Here is a 20,822-nt window from a genome sequence, read left to right as displayed (position 1 = left end):
ACACCACCACCACCAGCCTGACCCGCTGATACAAGGCAGGGTGGATCCATGACACCACCACCACCAGCCTGAGCCGCTGATACAAGGCAGGATGGATCCATGACACCACCACCACCAGCCTGACCCGCTGATACAAGGCAGGATGGATCCATGACACCACCACCACCAGCCTGACCCGCTTATACAAGGCAGGATGGATCCATGACACCACCACCACCAGCCTGACCCGCTGATACAAGGCAGGATGGATCCATGCTTTCATGTTGTTGACGCCAAATTCTGACCCTACCATCCGAATGTCGCAGCAGAAATCGAGACTCATCAGACCAGGCAACGTTTTTCCAATCTTCTACTGTCCAATTTCCATGAGCTTGTGCAAATTGTAGCCTCAGTTTCCTGTTCTTAGCTGAAAGGAGTGGCACCCGGTGTGGTCTTCTGCTGCTGTAGCCCATCTGCCTCTGAGTTGGACGTACTGTGCGTTCAGAGATGCTCTTCTGCCTACCTTGGGTGTAACGGGTGGCGATTTGAGTCACTGTTGCCTTTCTATCAGCTCGAACCAGTCTGCCCATTCTCCCCTGACCTCTGGCATCAACAAGGCATTTCCGCCCACAGAACTGCCGCTCACTGGATGTTTTTTCTTTTTCGGACCATTCTCTGTAAACCCTAGAGATGGTTGTGCGTGAAAATCCCAGTAGATCAGCAGTTTCTGAAATACTCAGACCAGCCCTTCTGGCACCAACAACCATGCCACGTTCACAGGCCACAAATCACCTTTCTTCCCCATACTGATGCTCGGGAGAACTGCAGGAGATTGTCTTGACCATGTCTACATGCCTAAATGCACTGCCGCCATGTGATTGGCTGATTAGAAATTAAGTGTTAACGAGCAGTTGGACAGGTGTACCTAATAAAGTGGCCGGTGAGTGTATATCTAGGGTTAGGGTTAGGCTTTATACCATACATTCCTCTCTATACCTATATCTAGGGTTAGGCTTTGTCTTATACCTCTCTATACCTATATCTAGGGTTAGGCTTTGCCCCATACATTCCTCTCTATACCTATATCTAGGGTTAGGGTTAGGCTTTGCCCCATACATACCTCTCTATACCTATATCTAGGGTTAGGCTTTGCCCCATACATGGGGCCATGAATGAGATGTCTAGAGGAAATCTAACACCCGCATTGTAAAGCCAGCACACGGAAATATTGGAGAGCGCCCCCTCTGGCAAGATCCTGTCTTCTTTTAGCTTCTTACATCCTGGTTTCTACAAAAAAAATGCAAATGAGGGGCTCCGGGCTCATCAGCTGTTAATGGAGCCCCTCAAGCTAATATGCATTATTTATAAAATGCCAGTGTGTCAGTGTGCTGGGGTTACAACCCTACAACCTGTTGTCCTTTAAAGAGAAGATGGATAGGAAAGTGGACAAGTAGATTGTAAGGGCAGGACATGTACTGTGAGGCATAATTCTGAGCCTCCCAAACAGCCCCCAAAAGACAGACAAATAAAACCAAAGGGAGGTCCACAGCACTGTTCAGACTGCTGAAAAGCTTCACCTTACAGTACGAACTGCAGAAAACCGAGACAGATGTAACATGGATCTATGGTCATTTGTCTCTACCAGAGCTACAAATCTCAATGACAGCCCAGTAGAAGGAGGACCAGAAAGAAGACTACTCCAGGATATGTAGAGTATATTTCTAGAGAAAAGTTAGAATGGAGAGAAGTATAACTCGGCCAGAGTAATAATAACGGTTTTTAGGCTTTGACAAAAATAGTTTTGACTTGTTGACTGTTAGTAAAGCCCCATGAGATGTGAACCAGAAAATGACACCTGAACAACATTTGTGGAAATGTATTTTATTTTGTCTTCTAGGCACAGAAGTCCTCTACAAAATCATTGACTGCATTCCGGTCCCCAGATGGAAGGAGATGATCCGTCTTCTGGGTGTCAGTGACAACAACATTGAGAGGTGTATGCAGGAGAACAGACATTACAAGGAAGCCCAGTATGAGATGCTCTCCTATTGGGTTCATGGTGCTGGTTCCTCCCAAGTGGCGAGGGAAACGCTCTTCAATGTGCTGAGAGAGATGCATCTAGGAGGATGCGTGGAGAAGATCCAGGAGTTCTTATGATGAACCACATTGCTCTAGATGTATTAGAATAGGATTTTCAGGCTGCTTCTGCTTTTTTACATTCTCATTTAAGGTCAAAGCTAAAACAAGGACATATTGGCGACTTCTGCTCATCTCGAAATACCCATCCGATGCTTATATTTATAGCTAAAACTTTGACTGAGGTTATAAACCCAGGATACAATAGCGGGACAATGCGACTGAGCCAAGAAGGATCTTCACATTCGGATTGTCTGGTGCTGGTGGACATGAATCTCCGGATACTGGACCAACAATCCCATGGATGCCGTTACCTGCCGGACTGTTTTCATGGGGTTTCTCCAAAACTAAACCTCTAAGGACTTAGAACGAGTAGGAGAATGGAGCGGCCTCGGATAACCTAGGAGAATGGGGCGGCCTCGGATAACCTAGGAGAATGGGGCGGCCTCGGATAACCTAGGAGAATGGGGCGGCCTCGGATAACCTAGGAGAATGGGGCGGCCTCGGATAACCTAGGAGAACGGGGCGGCCTCGGATAACCTAGGAGAACGGGGCGGCCTCGGATAACCTAGGAGAACGGGGCGGCCTCGGATAACCTAGGAGAACGGGGCGGCCTCGGATAACCTAGGAGAACGGGGCGGCCTCGGATAACCTAGGAGAACGGGGCGGCCTCGGATAACCTAGGAGAACGGGGCGGCCTCGGATAACCTAGGAGAACGGGGCGGCCTCGGATAACCTAGGAGAACGGGGCGGCCTCGGATAACCTAGGAGAACGGGGCGGCCTCGGATAACCTAGGAGAACGGGGCGGCCTCGGATAACCTAGGAGAACGGGGCGGCCTCGGATAACCTAGGAGAACGGGGCGGCCTCGGATAACCTAGGAGAACGGGGCGGCCTCGGATAACCTAGGAGAACGGGGCGGCCTCGGATAACCTAGGAGAACGGGGCGGCCTCGGATAACCTAGGAGAACGGGGCGGCCTCGGATAACCTAGGAGAACGGGGCGGCCTCGGATAACCTAGGAGAACGGGGCGGCCTCGGATAACCTAGGAGAACGGGGCGGCCTCGGATAACCTAGGAGAACGGGGCGGCCTCGGATAACCTAGGAGAACGGGGCGGCCTCGGATAACCTAGGAGAACGGGGCGGCCTCGGATAACCTAGGAGAATGGGGCGGCCTCGGATAACGCGGCAGGACGCGTCGTCAGTGGATAAGAAGATTCTCTCTGTGCACCTATAAATGGTTTGTCTTATACTACCATGTAAATATCTCAATGTAAAGGAATTTATTTTTGGAAGTTTAGATGTTGTATATTTTTGTATGCAGTGAGTTTCTCCAGGTTGCTCCCGGCTTCACTCACAGTTTTACTCGCTGTCAATTTTTTTTATCTTGTGTGAAAAGCTGCCTCCTCCTCCTCCAATTAGAATGAATGGAGGCAGATTCTGAGAATTTTGTTGCATATTATTAGTAAATCCAGAAAAAACATTAGGGAAGATTTAGCAGCAATGTCTGAGGTAAAACTGTTCTAGTTGCCTATGGCGGCCAATCAGAGCTCAGCTTTCATTTTCCCACAGCTGCCTCTTAAGGCCCCATTCACATGGACATTGTGGGATGTATATCTGGCCGCATATTTTCAGCTGGACACGTGTCCCCATAGAGACCTACAGCGCCCGAACATGCGACGGTAAGAACACACATGCGCCAACGCTCCGTAGTCAGGTGAGCATGCTCGATCTCTTCCCGTAAGTCCGTCCGGCCGCGCCAGGTGTCCACATGGAGACGGGTGTGCAGCACGCATTCATGTGAAGCTAGCCTAAAGCTGAGCTCTGGTTGGTTTCCATGGGCAACTAGAACCGTTTTACCTCGGTCACTTCCTGAGGTAAATCTCCCCATGGTGTGAACATGCACAAAGATTTACTAACCTGAGCATTGACGAAATATTTCCAAAACTTCTAAAAAAAAAAAAAGGATTTGACAAGTCTTCCATTGTAATAAATAACAGTGTGAATCCTATTCTAAATTGGATGTATAATTTTTTTCTTGCTTTAGCCCCCTCCCCCTTCAAAAAAATAGTAATAACCTAAATTAGAAAACTACCATGAAAATCCATCCTGATAGACCAGGGACATTACTCATAGATGCTGGCACCGGGACTGTGGGATCTTCTTGTATTTCTTATCCATGGTCTCCTGCCATCTAATATCAACTGTTATTGTTTTGCTAATGCGCCAGAAAGCATCTGGTGGAGCTACCAGAGCCCCTGCATTCTATATCTTCCCAGGCTGTTACACTGTGCAGAAGCATTTCCCCATCCCATTCTGTATTACCACATTTAATTGAAGTTTAAAACTTTATTAGACAACAGACATATCACCATTGGCATGACATACGTATGGTAGCAATATAACACCTTTTAGGGCAATCCGCGAATCCAAAGCCAAACAAGGATGGTGCCATCAGCATGGTGCAGGTACAATGCAGAATATGACATTAACTTGTATGGTCATATCTATAACTCGAGATAACTGAAAAACAGGGGGAAGAAAGAAGAAAAAAAGGGGGGGATCAGGGTGGATAGGAGGGGAAGGTTAGGGAGGTATCGGGGAGGGGGGCAGCCGACGGCTCAGGAGAGGATAGAAATGATTGGCAGTGCAGCCAGGTATCGGAGGATCGGGAACGGTCTTCGGGGGACTGTGCTATAAGTTCTTCCATCCTGTGTGTTCTTCCATCCACTTCTGCCAACCATTCAGAGATTGGGGGGGATCTGAACGCTATCTCCTTGGAATTACTGTCTTGGCGGCTTAAAGAAGGTGGCGTGCGAGGGACTTCCTATATTTGTGAGATGGCAGGTCAAACATGAGCAGAAGAGTTGCTTCAGGGGTGTTCGGGAGTACTTTACAAGCCTTAGAGGTCATGCCGTGGAAAAAGTCTAGGACCTCTGAATAGGCTGCTGACAAGTAATAGAGACGACATTAGGGTAGCCCAATTCATTCTATGTCTTTGGGGCAAGTCAGGGTATCCATTCGGATTCTAGGGCGACCAGTGGACCAGGTGAAGGACCTGAAGAATTTTCAGACCTTCTTCCAGAAGTAGAAGGGTATGAAGATCGGGATAGTCTGTACAAGATAGAACAGTCGTGGCAGCGGGGTCATCTTCAGGCATCCGGACCAGTCATCCGAACCAGGAAAATAGTAGGGGAGAAAAGATGTCGGCAAATAGCTTGGACAAGTATTTGCAGATTTTGATCCCCAGGTATTTAATGCAAACATCAAGGGAGACAGGTCGGCAGGAGGGAGCGAGACATTGAGGGCTTCAGATTTGGTCATGTTGACCTTGAAGTTGGACCACTAGCCAAGTCATCAGAGCGGGAAGTTCGGGAAAAGGGGCTGTCTAAGGGAGGGCCAATAGATCGAAAGCATTTTCGGCATCTAGTGAGAGAATCAATCAGGGTGTTTGGTGCGACTGGGCATAATGCCAGAGAGGGGACGGTAGTTGGAACACAATTGTGGGTCTTTGCTGGGCTTGGGGATGACAACAACATGAGCAGATGTTGTGACAGGAAGGGCCAGTCAGGGGAGACTGTAATAAAGGCCTTTATTAGTAAAATATGTTTAAAGAATTTGCCTGTGAATCCGTCTGGGCCTGGGCTTTTACCATCCAAATTTTGATGGGGTGAATGGTTCCTCCAAATCAGTGATGGAGCATGCCAGTGGGGTAGTGAATAGTGACATAGGGTGTGGAGAGGGGTGACAAGGGGTTGGGTCTTGGGGTTCGGTCATTAGGTTGTTGAGCGATGTGTAGAAGGAGAGAAAGATGTCTGCTATCTCTAGGGTGGTGTGTGCCACTTTATTTTGGGTGGATTTAAAGAAGGAAATGAAGGACTGTGCGACTCCTGAGGCCTTTAGTGAGCATGCAGCTTCATTTGTTGACGTACTGGTAAAATTTGCTATGACAAACCTGCATAGGCTTTTTCTAATAGGCGTTTAACCTCTAGCCTAGCCGCTTGGAGGTCACGTAGAATTGGGTTGGATAGAACCTGTTTGTGTCTCAGTTCCATAGAGGCACTGTCCGCAACAGATTCCTGTCCGTAGCGTGTGTGATCTTTCTCGCTTAATGCGAGCGCCATGATTGATAAAACCCTGTCGTATGGATCCCTTAGGGGTTTCCCATTGTGACAGTGCGGGAGTGGGGTCTGACATGTGATCGGTTGTTAAATTGGGCAATGTTACGGGTGACCTCTGTGGTACAACTTGTTGAGTCTCCACAACCATTGTTTCCTGTTAAGGAATGGGAGTTTAAATGGGCACTAGACGGGGGTGCGAGAGGACAATATTCCGGATGGAGGAGGACATTAGTCAATGGAGCGCTTTATGCTGGAAAAGGATATAATCCAGCCTACTGTAAACCCCGTGAGGAGCAGAGAAAAAGCTGAAGTCCCTATTCAATGGATGTTGCAGCCTCCAGGCGTCACAGAGTTGGAGGTGCAGTAGAGAAGTTTAATCTTCCTCAAGGCAGAGTAGGGTATACTCGATCTGCCAGGTGAATTGTCTAGTGTGGGGTCTAAAGTCAGATTGAGGTTGCCCCCTAGCACCAGTGTTCCTTTGATAAGGGGTGATGTTGTCTATGAGTTGAGTGAGGAATGTAAACTGGTTTTGGTTAGGGGCATCAGGAGAATATACCTGCCATTGGGGTCTGTGGTGCAATCCACTATCGTGTGTGTAAAGGACTTGTGGACACCGATTGCTACGCCACCAGATTGTGGCCGTGGGTTGTTGGCATAAAACCATGAAGTGTAGTGTTTGATTGTTTGGCCATGGTTGCTCTTGAAATGGGTCTCCGGTAAGCATAAGATCTGGGCCCTGTGTCTGTACCTGTGAGCGTTTTGATCTGGGCGTTGAGGGAGGCGATCTTTAGTTCCATCATCTGGAAGAGGCCGATGTAACGTTGGGAGATCAGCGCAGTCCAGAAGATTAGTACAATTAAAATATTCAACACTTTACCAAAAGCAGATGAGTGAAGACCGGTCCATACACAGCACATCACAACATCTAAAAAACCTGGTACAACATTGAAGTGTAACACAAAATAAATGGTTCCCGAAGGTCCGTCTAGTTCCTCACCGCATCACGAAAATCGCATCTTAATATGTGCAAATTGCGATGGTTTCACAAAAAAGTTCTATTGCAAGGTCAACTTAGGGTGAACCGATTTTCCATCTATTCCCATAAAGTGCCTGAATATTACCAATAATGTATTTCAAAGATACAACAGGGTAATTACAAAAATTCCTAATAATTTCATGTCACCTATATTTTCTAGGTCAGCTTACCCATGGTGTATGGTTGTTTGGTGAGCGTGGATGAGATACCCCGATGCGCGTTTCGTGAATTTCTGTAACAGAGGAGAATAGTGATGCAGGTTGAACGGATTGCGGCAGGACTTTTATACACAAATTGTTGCGCGGCTTCTATTCTCAGTGTCGTCCATGTGTTGCTGCAGCGCCTGTAGATGCATTTGGTGTTGTTGCAGGGTATCTTGCATGGCCTATAGACCCCGGCTAGTAGAGGATTGTGCCTGATCCAGGTCATCTATTCTAGTCGCCAGTGAAGTAACGTCAGAACGCAAATTAGCAAATTCTTGTTGGCATTCAGCTAGGATTTGTGAAGCAAAGTGTGACGTGTCTTCCTTGGTGGGTAGGAAAGTAGAGATTTAATGTCCTGCATCGTGGAAAGTCTGAACCCCAGAAGGGGTTGGTAGAGGGAGCACTGCCAGCAGGGCATGGACCGGGGCTGTGCTTTGGGGGGTTCCAGGGGCTGCTCCAGTCAGCTGGTAAGTGGGCAATAGAGAAGGGGGGGTGAGAATGTTGCAGGCCAGGGGGGTGTCTATGACACATGGTGGGGCCCGAGGGCACTGAGTGGCTGGAGAAAGGGGGGTCTGGTGCACTACCCCATGGAAGCTGATGTGGAGGGGTCTGGGGCCGCTGCAGTTCTCGCAGACGACAGATGGGCCAGGATGAAGTGCTGGGAGGCATCCGATGAGCAGGAAGCCAGTGAGGTGAGTTCCTGTGCGGCAGGAGAGGTGGCAGTATTACTGTGGCGGGATGTAGCGCGGATGTAGACCCCGGTGCATCACGTCTCTCCTGCATGCCGCTGCCTGGCAGTGGGTGTCGGGCAGGCTGTGAAGTGGTAGCACTGCTGCCGTATGTGCCAGCGGTTTCCTGCGCCATCTCACAACAGGTAGGTGTCTGTGGACTGCCCACAGAGGCTTTGGTGGGTGAGGAGCGGAGAGGTGTCGGAGTCTGGGGATGAGAGGCGCAGGCGGCCCGGAGCAGACACGGCGCGGCAGGTGCTACAGGTGTTGGGGGTTCAGTGGGGTCTTGCCCTTTCCCCGTAGTCATCAGGCCCAGATATGTTGATAGGTGCTGGGGGTACGGAGGAGCCAGGTAATTGGAATTAAACTTCTAAAAAGTACTGAAATGATTCAGAATGCTGACAAAGGAATTGTCAAATCAGCATATCAGAGGCTATAGGAACCTGTCACCAGCTAGAAATGACACCCCTGCTGACAGGTTCCCTATAAGCATTCCCTCTTGCCACACAGACTGCATCTAGCTCACGCCCTATAGCCTACTATTGAGCAAATTGCAGTGCAAACTCTAGAAATGTGCCAACACAGCAGCAGGAAGGGTCAGTGCTGTGGACCTGGCAGGGGGGCAGCACTCACCCAGCCAGACACGTGCACGAGGCCATGATAGGGTATGGGGTGAGACTGCACAAACAGGGGACGGGTCCTCTGTAACAACCTCACCGCGATACAAGCGGCTTTGACCATCATGACCCAAGGCGTCACAGCGCGCTCCGGCGTTTTCTATCGTACAGCGTTAGTCACGCGCTAGGACAAGCGCTGGAGCAGCCATGGAGAGGACAGAATGTTATGTCTGTGTTAGATATCACATCACATGGAAGATTCCTCTAAGCCCCCAGCACCTACGGCCGCGCTGAAGTAAAGGAGCCACGTGGGAAACGGGTCCGCGGTTCTGAACAGACAGCGCACTGGGCGCCCATTCCTGCATCGTCCACGGAGGCCACTGAATATTAACCCATGAAATCCCTTGTGGCTCCGGTGATGACATCACACACATGACCTCACCAGTCACTAGCCAATCTGTGGTCCTTACATCATCACTGAAGCTCCTGATTGGCTGCAGTAGTCACGTGTGACCATGGAGCCGCCACATAATGAATACCGCCCATATCACCCTCACACGACCTCTGCACGTGCTGCAGGACAGTAAGGGGGCGGGTCTTCCGACGTCATGAACGATAGACACACGGATAAACCAATCAGATGTAAGGGGCGGGGTTACATCGCGCAAACAATCTCTGTCATGTTATGGTTTTCCACTACAACAAAAAGGCCGCCGTGACGTCACTTCACCATTGCGGAAATTGTGGTGCATCCTGGGAAAGAAACATGGCGGCCTCCATGAGAAGCTTGTGACCTGTGCGGCACACGGAGGTATGCGCGTGCTCCCCGCTCTCACACCCGGGTCTCCTCCATGACTTGTCCCGCTAGGGCCCCTACACTGTGTACTGGAGGGAGAAGGACTACAACTCCCAGCATGCAGTGCCACCTCGCAGAGAGTTGTAGTGCTTTAACACTTTGCAGTTTGGTTAATAATGACTGATCTGATGTCACAGGCGAATCTGTGATAATAATGTATATAATAATATGTTATAATAAGATATAATAATATGTGATAATAACCCTGGATGTATCTCAATATGGCGGATCTTACTTCACAATAGATAATGCAGAAGCAGAGAAGTCTTTCCCCCTCCCCCTGGCCCTGTAGTGTGTGTCCCCCGGGCCTGCTGGGCTGTAGTGTGTGTGTCCCCCGGCCCCGCTGGGCTGTAGTGTGTGTGTCCCCCGGCCCCGCTGGGCTGTAGTGTGTGTGTCCCCCGGCCCCGCTGGGCTGTAGTGTGTGTGTCCCCCGGCCCCGCTGGGCTGTAGTGTGTGTGTGTGTGTCCCGGCCCCGCTGGGCTGTAGTGTGTGTGTGTCCCGGCCCCGCTGGGCTGTAGTGTGTGTGTCCCCCGGCCCCGCTGGGCTGTAGTGTGTGTGTCCCCCGGCCCCGCTGGGCTGTAGTGTGTGTGTCCCCCGGCCCCGCTGGGCTGTAGTGTGTGTGTCCCCCGGCCCCGCTGGGCTGTAGTGTGTGTGTCCCCCGGCCCCGCTGGGCTGTAGTGTGTGTGTGTGTCCCCCGGCCCCGCTGGGCTGTAGTGTGTGTGTGTGTCCCCCGGCCCCCCTGGGCTGTAGTGTGGTGTCCCCCGGCCCCGCTGGGCTGTAGTGTGTGTGTCCCCCGGCCCCGCTGGGCTGTAGTGTGTGTGTGTGTCCCCCGGCCCCGCTGGGCTGTAGTGTGTGTGTGTGTCCCCCGGCCCCCCTGGGCTGTAGTGTGTGTGTCCCCCGGCCCCGCTGGGCTGTAGTGTGTGTGTGTGTCCCCCGGCCCCGCTGGGCTGTAGTGTGTGTGTCCCCCGGGCCCGATGGGCTGTAGTGTGTGTGTCCCCCGGCCCCGCTGGGCTGTAGTGTGTGTACCCCGGCCCCGCTGGGCTGTAGTGTGTGTGTCCCCCGGGCCCGCTGGGCTGTAGTGTGTGTGTCCCCCGGCCCCGCTGGGCTGTAGTGTGTGTGTCCCCCGGCCCCGCTGGGCTGTAGTGTGTGTGTGTCCCCCGGGCCCGCTGGGCTGTAGTGTGTGTGTGTGTCCCCCTGGCCCTGTAGTGTGTGTCCCCCTGGCCCTGTAGTGTGTGTCCCCCGGGCCCGCTGGGCTGTAGTGTGTGTGTGTGTGTGTCCCGGCTGTAGTGTGTGTGTCCCCCGGCCCCGCTGGGCTGTAGTGTGTGTGTGTGTCCCCCGGCCCCGCTGGGCTGTAGTGTGTGTGTGTGTCCCCCGGCCCCGCTGGGCTGTAGTGTGTGTGTGTGTGTGTCCCCCGGCCCCGCTGGGCTGTAGTGTGTGTGTGTGTGTCCCCCGGCCCCGCTGGGCTGTAGTGTGTGTGTGTGTGTCCCCCGGCCCCGCTGGGCTGTAGTGTGTGTGTGTGTGTCCCCCGGCCCCGCTGGGCTGTAGTGTGTGTGTGTGTCCCCCGGCCCCGCTGGGCTGTAGTGTGTGTGTGTGTCCCCCGGCCCCGCTGGGCTGTAGTGTGTGTACCCCGGCCCCGCTGGGCTGTAGTGTGTGTGTCCCCCGGGCCCGCTGGGCTGTAGTGTGTGTGTCCCCCGGCCCCGCTGGGCTGTAGTGTGTGTGTCCCCCGGCCCCGCTGGGCTGTAGTGTGTGTGTGTCCCCCGGGCCCGCTGGGCTGTAGTGTGTGTGTGTGTCCCCCTGGCCCTGTAGTGTGTGTCCCCCTGGCCCTGTAGTGTGTGTCCCCCGGGCCCGCTGGGCTGTAGTGTGTGTGTGTGTGTCCCGGCTGTAGTGTGTGTGTCCCCCGGCCCCGCTGGGCTGTAGTGTGTGTGTGTGTCCCCCGGCCCCGCTGGGCTGTAGTGTGTGTGTGTGTCCCCCGGCCCCGCTGGGCTGTAGTGTGTGTGTGTGTCCCCCGGCCCCGCTGGGCTGTAGTGTGTGTGTGTGTCCCCCGGCCCCGCTGGGCTGTAGTGTGTGTGTGTGTGTCCCCCGGCCCCGCTGGGCTGTAGTGTGTGTGTGTGTCCCCCGGCCCCGCTGGGCTGTAGTGTGTGTGTGTGTCCCCCGGCCCCGCTGGGCTGTAGTGTGTGTGTGTGTCCCCCGGCCCCGCTGGGCTGTAGTGTGTGTGTGTGTCCCCCGGCCCCGCTGGGCTGTAGTGTGTGTGTGTGTCCCCCGGCCCCGCTGGGCTGTAGTGTGTGTGTGTGTCCCCCGGCCCCGCTGGGCTGTAGTGTGTGTGTGTGTCCCCCGGCCCCGCTGGGCTGTAGTGTGTGTGTGTGTGTCCCCCGGGCCCGCTGGGCTGTAGTGTGTGTGTGTGTGTCCCGGGCCCCCCCCCCCCTATGAATTGTATCTGATTCGCTGTCACTTTCTGTCATTACTGATCGTCTTTCTTGTGTGTTGTAGATGTGGGCGGTGACGCGGCTGTTCTGGGGGGGCGCCCCCCCGCTGTCTGGGGCTGCACGAACATTATCTACTGGTGAGATCCTCAGAAAGTCTAGGACCCCCCACAAACACACACACCTGTCCTCTGCCTGAAGGACCCCCCCCCCCCCCACAACTGTCCTCTGCCTGAAGGACCCCCCCCCCCCCCCCACAACTGTCCTCTGCCTGAAGGACCCCCCCCCACCACCACCACTGTCCTCTGCCTGAAGGACCCCCCCCCACCACCACCACTGTCCTCTGCCTGAAGGACCCCCCCCCCACCACCACCACTGTCCTCTGCCTGAAGGACCCCCACCACCACCACCACTGTCCTCTGCCTGAAGGACCCCCACCACCACCACCACTGTCCTCTGCCTGAAGGACCCCCACCACCACCACCACTGTCCTCTGCCTGAAGGACCCCCCCCCCCACCACCACCACTGTCCTCTGCCTGAAGGACCCCCACCACCACCACCACCACTGTCCTCTGCCTGAAGGACCCCCACCACCACCACCACTGTCCTCTGCCTGAAGGACCCCCACCACCACCACCACCACTGTCCTCTGCCTGAAGGACCCCCACCACCACCACCACCACTGTCCTCTGCCTGAAGGACCCCCCCCACCACCACCACCACTGTCCTCTGCCTGAAGGACCCCCACCACCACCACCACCACTGTCCTCTGCCTGAAGGACCCCCACCACCACCACCACCACTGTCCTCTGCCTGAAGGACCCCCACCACCACCACCACCACTGTCCTCTGCCTGAAGGACCCCCACCACCACCACCACCACTGTCCTCTGCCTGAAGGACCCCCACCACCACCACCACTGTCCTCTGCCTGAAGGACCCCCACCACCACCACCACTGTCCTCTGCCTGAAGGACCCCCACCACCACCACCACTGTCCTCTGCCTGAAGGACCCCCACCACCACCACCACTGTCCTCTGCCTGAAGGACCCCCACCACCACCACCACTGTCCTCTGCCTGAAGGACCCCCACCACCACCACCACTGTCCTCTGCCTGAAGGACCCCCACCACCACCACCACTGTCCTCTGCCTGAAGGACCCCCACCACCACCACCACTGTCCTCTGCCTGAAGGACCCCCACCACCACCACCACCACTGTCCTCTGCCTGAAGGACCCCCACCACCACCACCACTGTCCTCTGCCTGAAGGACCCCCACCACCACCACCACCACTGTCCTCTGCCTGAAGGACCCCCCCCACCACCACCACTGTCCTCTGCCTGAAGGACCCCCCCCACCACCACCACTGTCCTCTGCCTGAAGGACCCCCACCACCACCACCACTGTCCTCTGCCTGAAGGACCCCCACCACCACCACCACTGTCCTCTGCCTGAAGGACCCCCACCACCACCACCACTGTCCTCTGCCTGAAGGACCCCCACCACCACCACCACTGTCCTCTGCCTGAAGGACCCCCACCACCACCACCACTGTCCTCTGCCTGAAGGACCCCCACCACCACCACCACTGTCCTCTGCCTGAAGGACCCCCACCACCACCACCACTGTCCTCTGCCTGAAGGACCCCCACCACCACCACCACTGTCCTCTGCCTGAAGGACCCCCACCACCACCACCACTGTCCTCTGCCTGAAGGACCCCCACCACCACCACCACTGTCCTCTGCCTGAAGGACCCCCACCACCACCACCACTGTCCTCTGCCTGAAGGACCCCCACCACCACCACCACTGTCCTCTGCCTGAAGGACCCCCACCACCACCACCACTGTCCTCTGCCTGAAGGACCCCCACCACCACCACCACTGTCCTCTGCCTGAAGGACCCCCACCACCACCACCACTGTCCTCTGCCTGAAGGACCCCCACCACCACCACCACTGTCCTCTGCCTGAAGGACCCCCACCACCACCACCACTGTCCTCTGCCTGAAGGACCCCCACCACCACCACCACTGTCCTCTGCCTGAAGGACCCCCACCACCACCACCACTGTCCTCTGCCTGAAGGACCCCCACCACCACCACCACTGTCCTCTGCCTGAAGGACCCCCACCACCACCACCACTGTCCTCTGCCTGAAGGACCCCCACCACCACCACCACCACTGTCCTCTGCCTGAAGGACCCCCACCACCACCACCACTGTCCTCTGCCTGAAGGACCCCCACCACCACCACCACTGTCCTCTGCCTGAAGGACCCCCACCACCACCACCACTGTCCTCTGCCTGAAGGACCCCCACCACCACCACCACTGTCCTCTGCCTGAAGGACCCCCACCACCACCACCACTGTCCTCTGCCTGAAGGACCCCCACCACCACCACCACTGTCCTCTGCCTGAAGGACCCCCACCACCACCACCACTGTCCTCTGCCTGAAGGACCCCCACCACCACCACCACTGTCCTCTGCCTGAAGGACCCCCACCACCACCACCACCACTGTCCTCTGCCTGAAGGACCCCCACCACCACCACCACCACTGTCCTCTGCCTGAAGGACCCCCACCACCACCACCACCACTGTCCTCTGCCTGAAGGACCCCCACCACCACCACCACCACTGTCCTCTGCCTGAAGGACCCCCACCACCACCACCACCACTGTCCTCTGCCTGAAGGACCCCCACCACCACCACCACCACTGTCCTCTGCCTGAAGGACCCCCACCACCACCACCACCACTGTCCTCTGCCTGAAGGACCCCCACCACCACCACCACCACTGTCCTCTGCCTGAAGGACCCCCACCACCACCACCACCACTGTCCTCTGCCTGAAGGACCCCCACCACCACCACCACCACTGTCCTCTGCCTGAAGGACCCCCACCACCACCACCACCACTGTCCTCTGCCTGAAGGACCCCCACCACCACCACCACCACTGTCCTCTGCCTGAAGGACCCTCCACCACCACCACCACTGTCCTCTGCCTGAAGGACCCTCCACCACCACCACCACTGTCCTCTGCCTGAAGGACCCTCCACCACCACCACCACTGTCCTCTGCCTGAAGGACCCTCCACCACCACCACCACCACCACTGTCCTCTGCCTGAAGGACCCCCCACCACCACCACTGTCCTCTGCCTGAAGGACCCCTCCACCACCACCACTGTCCTCTGCCTGAAGGACCCCCCCCACCACCACCACTGTCCTCTGCCTGAAGGACCCTCCACCACCACCACCACTGTCCTCTGCCTGAAGGACCCCCACCACCACCACTGTCCTCTGCCTGAAGGACCCCCCACCACCACCACCACTGTCCTCTGCACATAGAGAATGAGCGCAGTTAGTGGCACATGAAGCCGTTAGACACGTGACCTCATGACCCGTCCAATCACAGCTCAGTCATTGAGTTCTCCCCTGTGCAGGGATACAATGTGTCCTGCCGGACTGTTCTGATGTGGCAGAGGGTTCAGGAGCTGCCGGATTATATAGAAGGCACCCGCCAGTTAACCCCCGAGATGCTGCGGACAATCCCCCATCCACAGGATAAAGGATAAGCAGCCATCAATCCCTAGATCAGGGGTCGTGTTAGAGGTGCGGCAGCCGTCGTGTCCCCCTGCTCCGGGCTGCAGTCAGGGCCACATCCTGCAGGGGCAATGTTCCCTACATGTTTGGGGGGAGGCAGGTCACCCCCTTATGACCCCTCTCTGTCGTGTTTTGCAGGGAGCTGTAGTCTTGCTCGGACTTGGACCGGTTTGCCGGAGCCAAAGAATACAGATCGCTGGGAGCGGAAGCGGGCGCAGTTTGGGGTGTACGATAACATCGGGATATTGGGTAAGTAAGATGTAAACTGGCAGCCCCGGGTTATGTACAAGATCAGTTTGTAAGTTGAATTTGTATGTAACTCGGATCTGTATATTTTATAATTGTAACCACAGCCAAAATGCTTTTGGTCTCTGTGACGATTCATTTAAAAAATGTTGCGTTGTCATGGGAACCAGGATGCTTATTGTATTCTGGGGCTAAAGTCCAGGAAATTACCAACATCCAGAGGTCCGTCTGTAAGTCGGGGACCGTCTGTACTTTAGGTTCGCACCCTATTATGCTCAGAACTACAACTCTCAGCGTGGCCTGGCAGCCACAGGATGAGTAGATGGGCCAAACACATCCTACAGATATAGACACATCCCCCCCTCCCCCTCTGAGATGTGTTACGTATTGTCCCAGGAGAAATGTGTGATCCCATCTTTGTGTATATATGGATTTATATCCCCACACTGCTGTGCTCTGTGCTCTCTGCAGCCAGTGTTATGTACTGTCCCTGGAGAGATGTGTAATCAGACCTCACACTGCTGTGCTCTGTGCTCTCTGCAGCCAGTGTTATGTATTGTCCCTGGAGAGATGTGTAATCAGACCTCACACTGCTGTGCTCTGTGCTCTCTGCAGCCAGTGTTATGTATTGTCCCTGGAGAGATGTGTAATCAGACCTCACACTGCTGTGCTCTGTGCTCTCTGCAGCCAGTGTTATGTATTGTCCCTGGAGAGATGTGTAATCATACCTCACACTGCTGTGCTCTGTGCTCTCTGCAGCCAGTGTTATGTATTGTCCCTGGAGAGATGTGTAATCAGACCTCACACTGCTGTGCTCTGTGCTCTCTGCTCTCTGCAGCCAGTGTTATGTAATGTCCCTGGAGAGATGTGTAATCAGACCTCACACTGCTGTGCTCTGTGCTCTCTGCTCTCTGCAGCCAGTGTTATGTAATGTCCCTGGAGAGATGTGTAATCAGACCTCACACTGCTGTGCTCTGTGCTCTCTGCAGCCAGTGTTATGTATTGTCCCTGGAGAGATGTGTAATCAGACCTCACACTGCTGTGCTCTGTGCTCTCTGCAGCCAGTGTTATGTATTGTCCCTGGAGAGATGTGTAATCAGACCTCACACTGCTGTGCTCTGTGCTCTCTGCAGCCAGTGTTATGTATTATCCCTGGAGAGATGTGTAATCAGAGCTCACACTGCTGTGCTCTGTGCTCTCTGCAGCCAGTGTTATGTATTGTCCCTGGAGAGATGTGTAATCAGACCTCACACTGCTGTGTTCTGTGCTCTCTGCAGCCAGTGTTATGTATTGTCCCTGGAGAGATGTGTAATCAGACCTCACACTGCTGTGCTCTGTGCTCTCTGCAGCCAGTGTTATATATTGTCCCTGGAGAGATGTGTAATCAGACCTCACACTGCTGTGCTCTGTGCTCTCTGCAGCCAGTGTTATGTATTGTCCCTGGAGAGATGTGTCATCAGACCTTTGTATGCTGTTAGTAGCAGCAGGACTGTGATATATCACTTCTGCTCTGTGTATGTCCTCACACTGCTGTGCACTAAGCCCTCTGGGGAGGTCAATGGCAACCGGCTCCCTGACCCTAAGACTTTCTGCCCCGCTGGGAGTGACGGGATCTGGTGACCTCTGGGAAGTACAGCTACACCCTATGCCTCAGCCCTCATGTGGTTTTCCAGAATTCTAGGGAGATCCCTTTAAGACAAGTCCTGATTCTTATCTTGTACCATTTCCAGGTGACTTTAAGGCGCACCCCAAGCACCTGATTGTGGGCCCCTCGTGGCTCCGGGGCTGGAAGGGAAACGAGCTGCAGAGATGCATCAGGAAGAAGATGATGATCGGAAGTCGCATGTTCTACGAGGAGAGACATAACCTGAACAAGAGGATCCGCTACCTGTACAAGAGGTTCAACCGCTACGGGAAGCACCGATGACCCCGCCCCCTCACCTGCCGCCGCCCCCTCCTCCCCTCCTCACCTGCCCCTCCCCCTCCTCACCTGCCGCCCCCCCCAATAAATGATCGCTCTTTAGTAGTCACGTGTCGGGTTTTTTCTGTTCCTTTTATCTGCCAGACCACACAGAAGATTTACGCCATTGCCCCCCGCAGTCTCCTGGAGCCGTGTCCCTGATAATATGTCCCACGTGGCCTTAGAGGTCCCATCACTAGGTGCTGCCTTATACTGGGCCCAGACCTGCTCAGTACCCGGGGCACAGAGTCCTGTAAGGGACCACACCCGGATAATATGTCCCACGTGGCCTTAGAGGTCCCATCACTAGGTGCTGCCTTATACTGGGCCCAGACCTGCTCAGTACCCGGGGCACAGAGTCCTGTAAGGGACCACACCCGGATAATATGTCCCACGTGGCCTTAGAGGTCCCATCACTAGGTGCTGCCTTATACTGGGCCCAGACCTGCTCAGCACCCGGGGCACAGAGTCCTGTAAGGGACCACTACCTGATAATATGTCCCACGTGGCCTTAGAGGTCCCATCACTAGGTGCTGCCTTATACTGGGCCCAGACCTGCTCAGTACCCGGGGCACAGAGTCCTGTAAGGGACCGCTCCCTGATAATATGTCCCACGTGGCCTTAGTGGTCACATCACTAGGTGCTGCCTTATACTGGGCCCAGACCTGCTCAGTACCCGGGGCACAGAGTCCTGTAAGGGACCACACCTGGATAATATGTCCCACGTGGCCTTAGAGGTCCCATCACTAGGTGCTGCCTTATACTGGGCCCAGACCTGCTCAGTACCCGGGGCACAGAGTCCTGTAAGGGACCGCTCCCTGATGTTTGGTTTCTATTCCTGGACTGGAGAGCTCAGTGAAAGCTGTGATTCTCTTTATGTCAATTTTTCCACTTTTTGAATTCGATTCCGGTGCTCGGTATGAAAAGTACAATGTGCTACACGGGAAAACAAGGGGTTAAATCAAAGAACGAGTTATGTCGTCTGGTCGATACGTTTTTGGATCTGAATTAGAGGCCGCAGACGAGGGGGTTCCCTAAACCAAAGACCTCGGAAGGGACAGGACGCAAAGACGCCAAAGTCCGAGGAAGGCGGAATGTGATTGGACGCTCTATCATCCGCCAGGGATTCAATCCAAAACCTGAAACGGCAACAATGTGGAACCTCCCATCCGTAAGAACAAGGTACGAGCCGTGACTCCCCCTATTCCTAATCTCAACCCCCAGTAATATTTACACAAAGATCATTTATGATCCCTAACGTTACAATGTCACTCCGTGATGTCAGTGTAAGATCCCAGAGTGTGAGCGGGGACTCTCTGAGCAGACACTTCATGATCCCTCTGTGCTGTGAGCGGGGACTCTCTGAGCAGACACTTCATGATCCCTCTGTGCTGTGAGCGGGGACTCTCTGAGAAGACACTTCATGATCCCTCTGTGCTGTGAGCGGGGACTCTCTGAGCAGACACTTCATGATCCCTCTGTGCTGTGAGCGGGGACTCTCTGAGCAGACACTTCATGATCCCTCTGTGCTGTGAGCGGGGACTCTCTGAGCAGACACTTCATGATCCCTTCATGTGGCCGTTACCTCTCCCGAGTGCAGAGACCCCCCCTTGTGTGGCCGTGACTTCTCCCGAGTGCAGAGACCCCCCCTTGTGTGGCCGTGACTTCTCCCGAGTGCAGAGACCCCCCCCTTGTGTGGCCGTGACTTCTCCCGAGTGCAGAGACCCCCCCCCTTGTGTGGCCGTGACTTCTCCCGAGTGCAGAGACCCCCCCTTGTGTGGCTTTGACTTCTCCCGAGTGCAGAGACCCCCCCTTGTGTGGCTTTGACTTCTCCCGAGTGCAGAGACCCCCCCTTGTGTGGCCGTGACTTCTCCCGAGTGCAGAGACCCCCCCTTGTGTGGCCGTGACTTCTCCCGAGTGCAGAGACCCCCCCTTGTGTGGCCGTGACTTCTCCCGAGTGCAGAGACCCCCCCTTGTGTGGCCGTGACTTCTCCCGAGTGCAGAGACCCCCCCTTGTGTGGCCGTGACTTCTCCCGAGTGCAGAGACCCCCCCTTGTGTGGCCGTGACTTCTCCCGAGTGCAGAGACCCCCCCTTGTGTGGCCGTGACTTCTCCCGAGTGCAGAGACCCCCCCTTGTGTGGCCGTGACTTCTCCCGAGTGCAGAGACCCCCCCTTGTGTGGCCGTGACTTCTCCCGAGTGCAGAGACCCCCCCTTGTGTGGCCGTGACTTCTCCCGAGTGCAGAGACCCCCCCTTGTGTGGCCGTGACTTCTCCCGAGTGCAGAGACCCCCCCTTGTGTGGCCGTGACTTCTCCCGAGTGCAGAGACCCCCCCTTGTGTGGCCGTGACTTCTCCCGAGTGCAGAGACCCCCCCTTGTGTGGCCGTGACTTCTCCCGAGTGCAGAGACCCCCCCCTTGTGTGGCCGTGACTTCTCCCGAGTGCAGAGACCCCCCCTTGTGTGGCCGTGACTTCTCCCGAGTGCAGAGACCCCCCCTTGTGTGGCCGTGACTTCTCCCGAGTGCAGAGACCCCCCCTTGTGTGGCCGTGACTTCTCCCGAGTGCAGAGACCCCCCCTTGTGTGGCCGTGACTTCTCCCGAGTGCAGAGACCCCCCCTTGTGTGGCCGTGACTTCTCCCGAGTGCAGAGACCCCCCCTTGTGTGGCCGTGACTTCTCCCGAGTGCAGAGACCCCCCCTTGTGTGGCCGTGACTTCTCCCGAGTGCAGAGACCCCCCCTTGTGTGGCCGTGACTTCTCCCGAGTGCAGAGACCCCCCCTTGTGTGGCCGTGACTTCTCCCGAGTGCAGAGACCCCCCCTTGTGTGGCCGTGACTTCTCCCGAGTGCAGAGACCCCCCCTTGTGTGGCCGTGACTTCTCCCGAGTGCAGAGACCCCCCCTTGTGTGGCCGTGACT

The 20,822-nt window shown here is 55.4% G+C and overlaps 2 protein-coding genes across 2 annotated transcripts in view; both read left to right on the top strand.

The window, feature by feature from the left end:
* Positions 1-4,125, top strand: part of TNFRSF1A (TNF receptor superfamily member 1A) — a 46,337-nt gene extending 42,212 nt beyond the window's left edge. The window contains exon 10 of the mRNA XM_072131401.1: positions 1,877-4,125. Within this exon, the coding sequence (XP_071987502.1) occupies positions 1,877-2,136 (260 nt within the window). The 3' untranslated portion in view covers positions 2,137-4,125. The remainder of the gene's footprint in view (positions 1-1,876) is intronic.
* Positions 4,126-9,489: 5,364 nt separating this feature from the next.
* Positions 9,490-17,978, top strand: MRPL51 (mitochondrial ribosomal protein L51). Its single transcript, XM_072130025.1, has 4 exons — positions 9,490-9,630; positions 12,163-12,235; positions 15,845-15,955; positions 17,683-17,978. The coding sequence occupies exons 2-4, from the start codon at positions 12,163-12,165 to the stop codon at positions 17,877-17,879; spliced, it is 381 nt and encodes a 126-aa protein (XP_071986126.1). The 5' UTR covers positions 9,490-9,630; the 3' UTR covers positions 17,880-17,978.
* The last annotated feature ends 2,844 nt before the right edge of the window (positions 17,979-20,822 follow it).

This window comes from Engystomops pustulosus, chromosome 11 (genome assembly GCF_040894005.1).
Source record: "Engystomops pustulosus chromosome 11, aEngPut4.maternal, whole genome shotgun sequence".
NCBI lineage: Eukaryota > Metazoa > Chordata > Amphibia > Anura > Leptodactylidae > Engystomops > Engystomops pustulosus.
The sequence above is the reverse complement of the archived record's forward strand: the minus strand, read 5'-3'. Positions and strand labels throughout refer to the sequence as shown.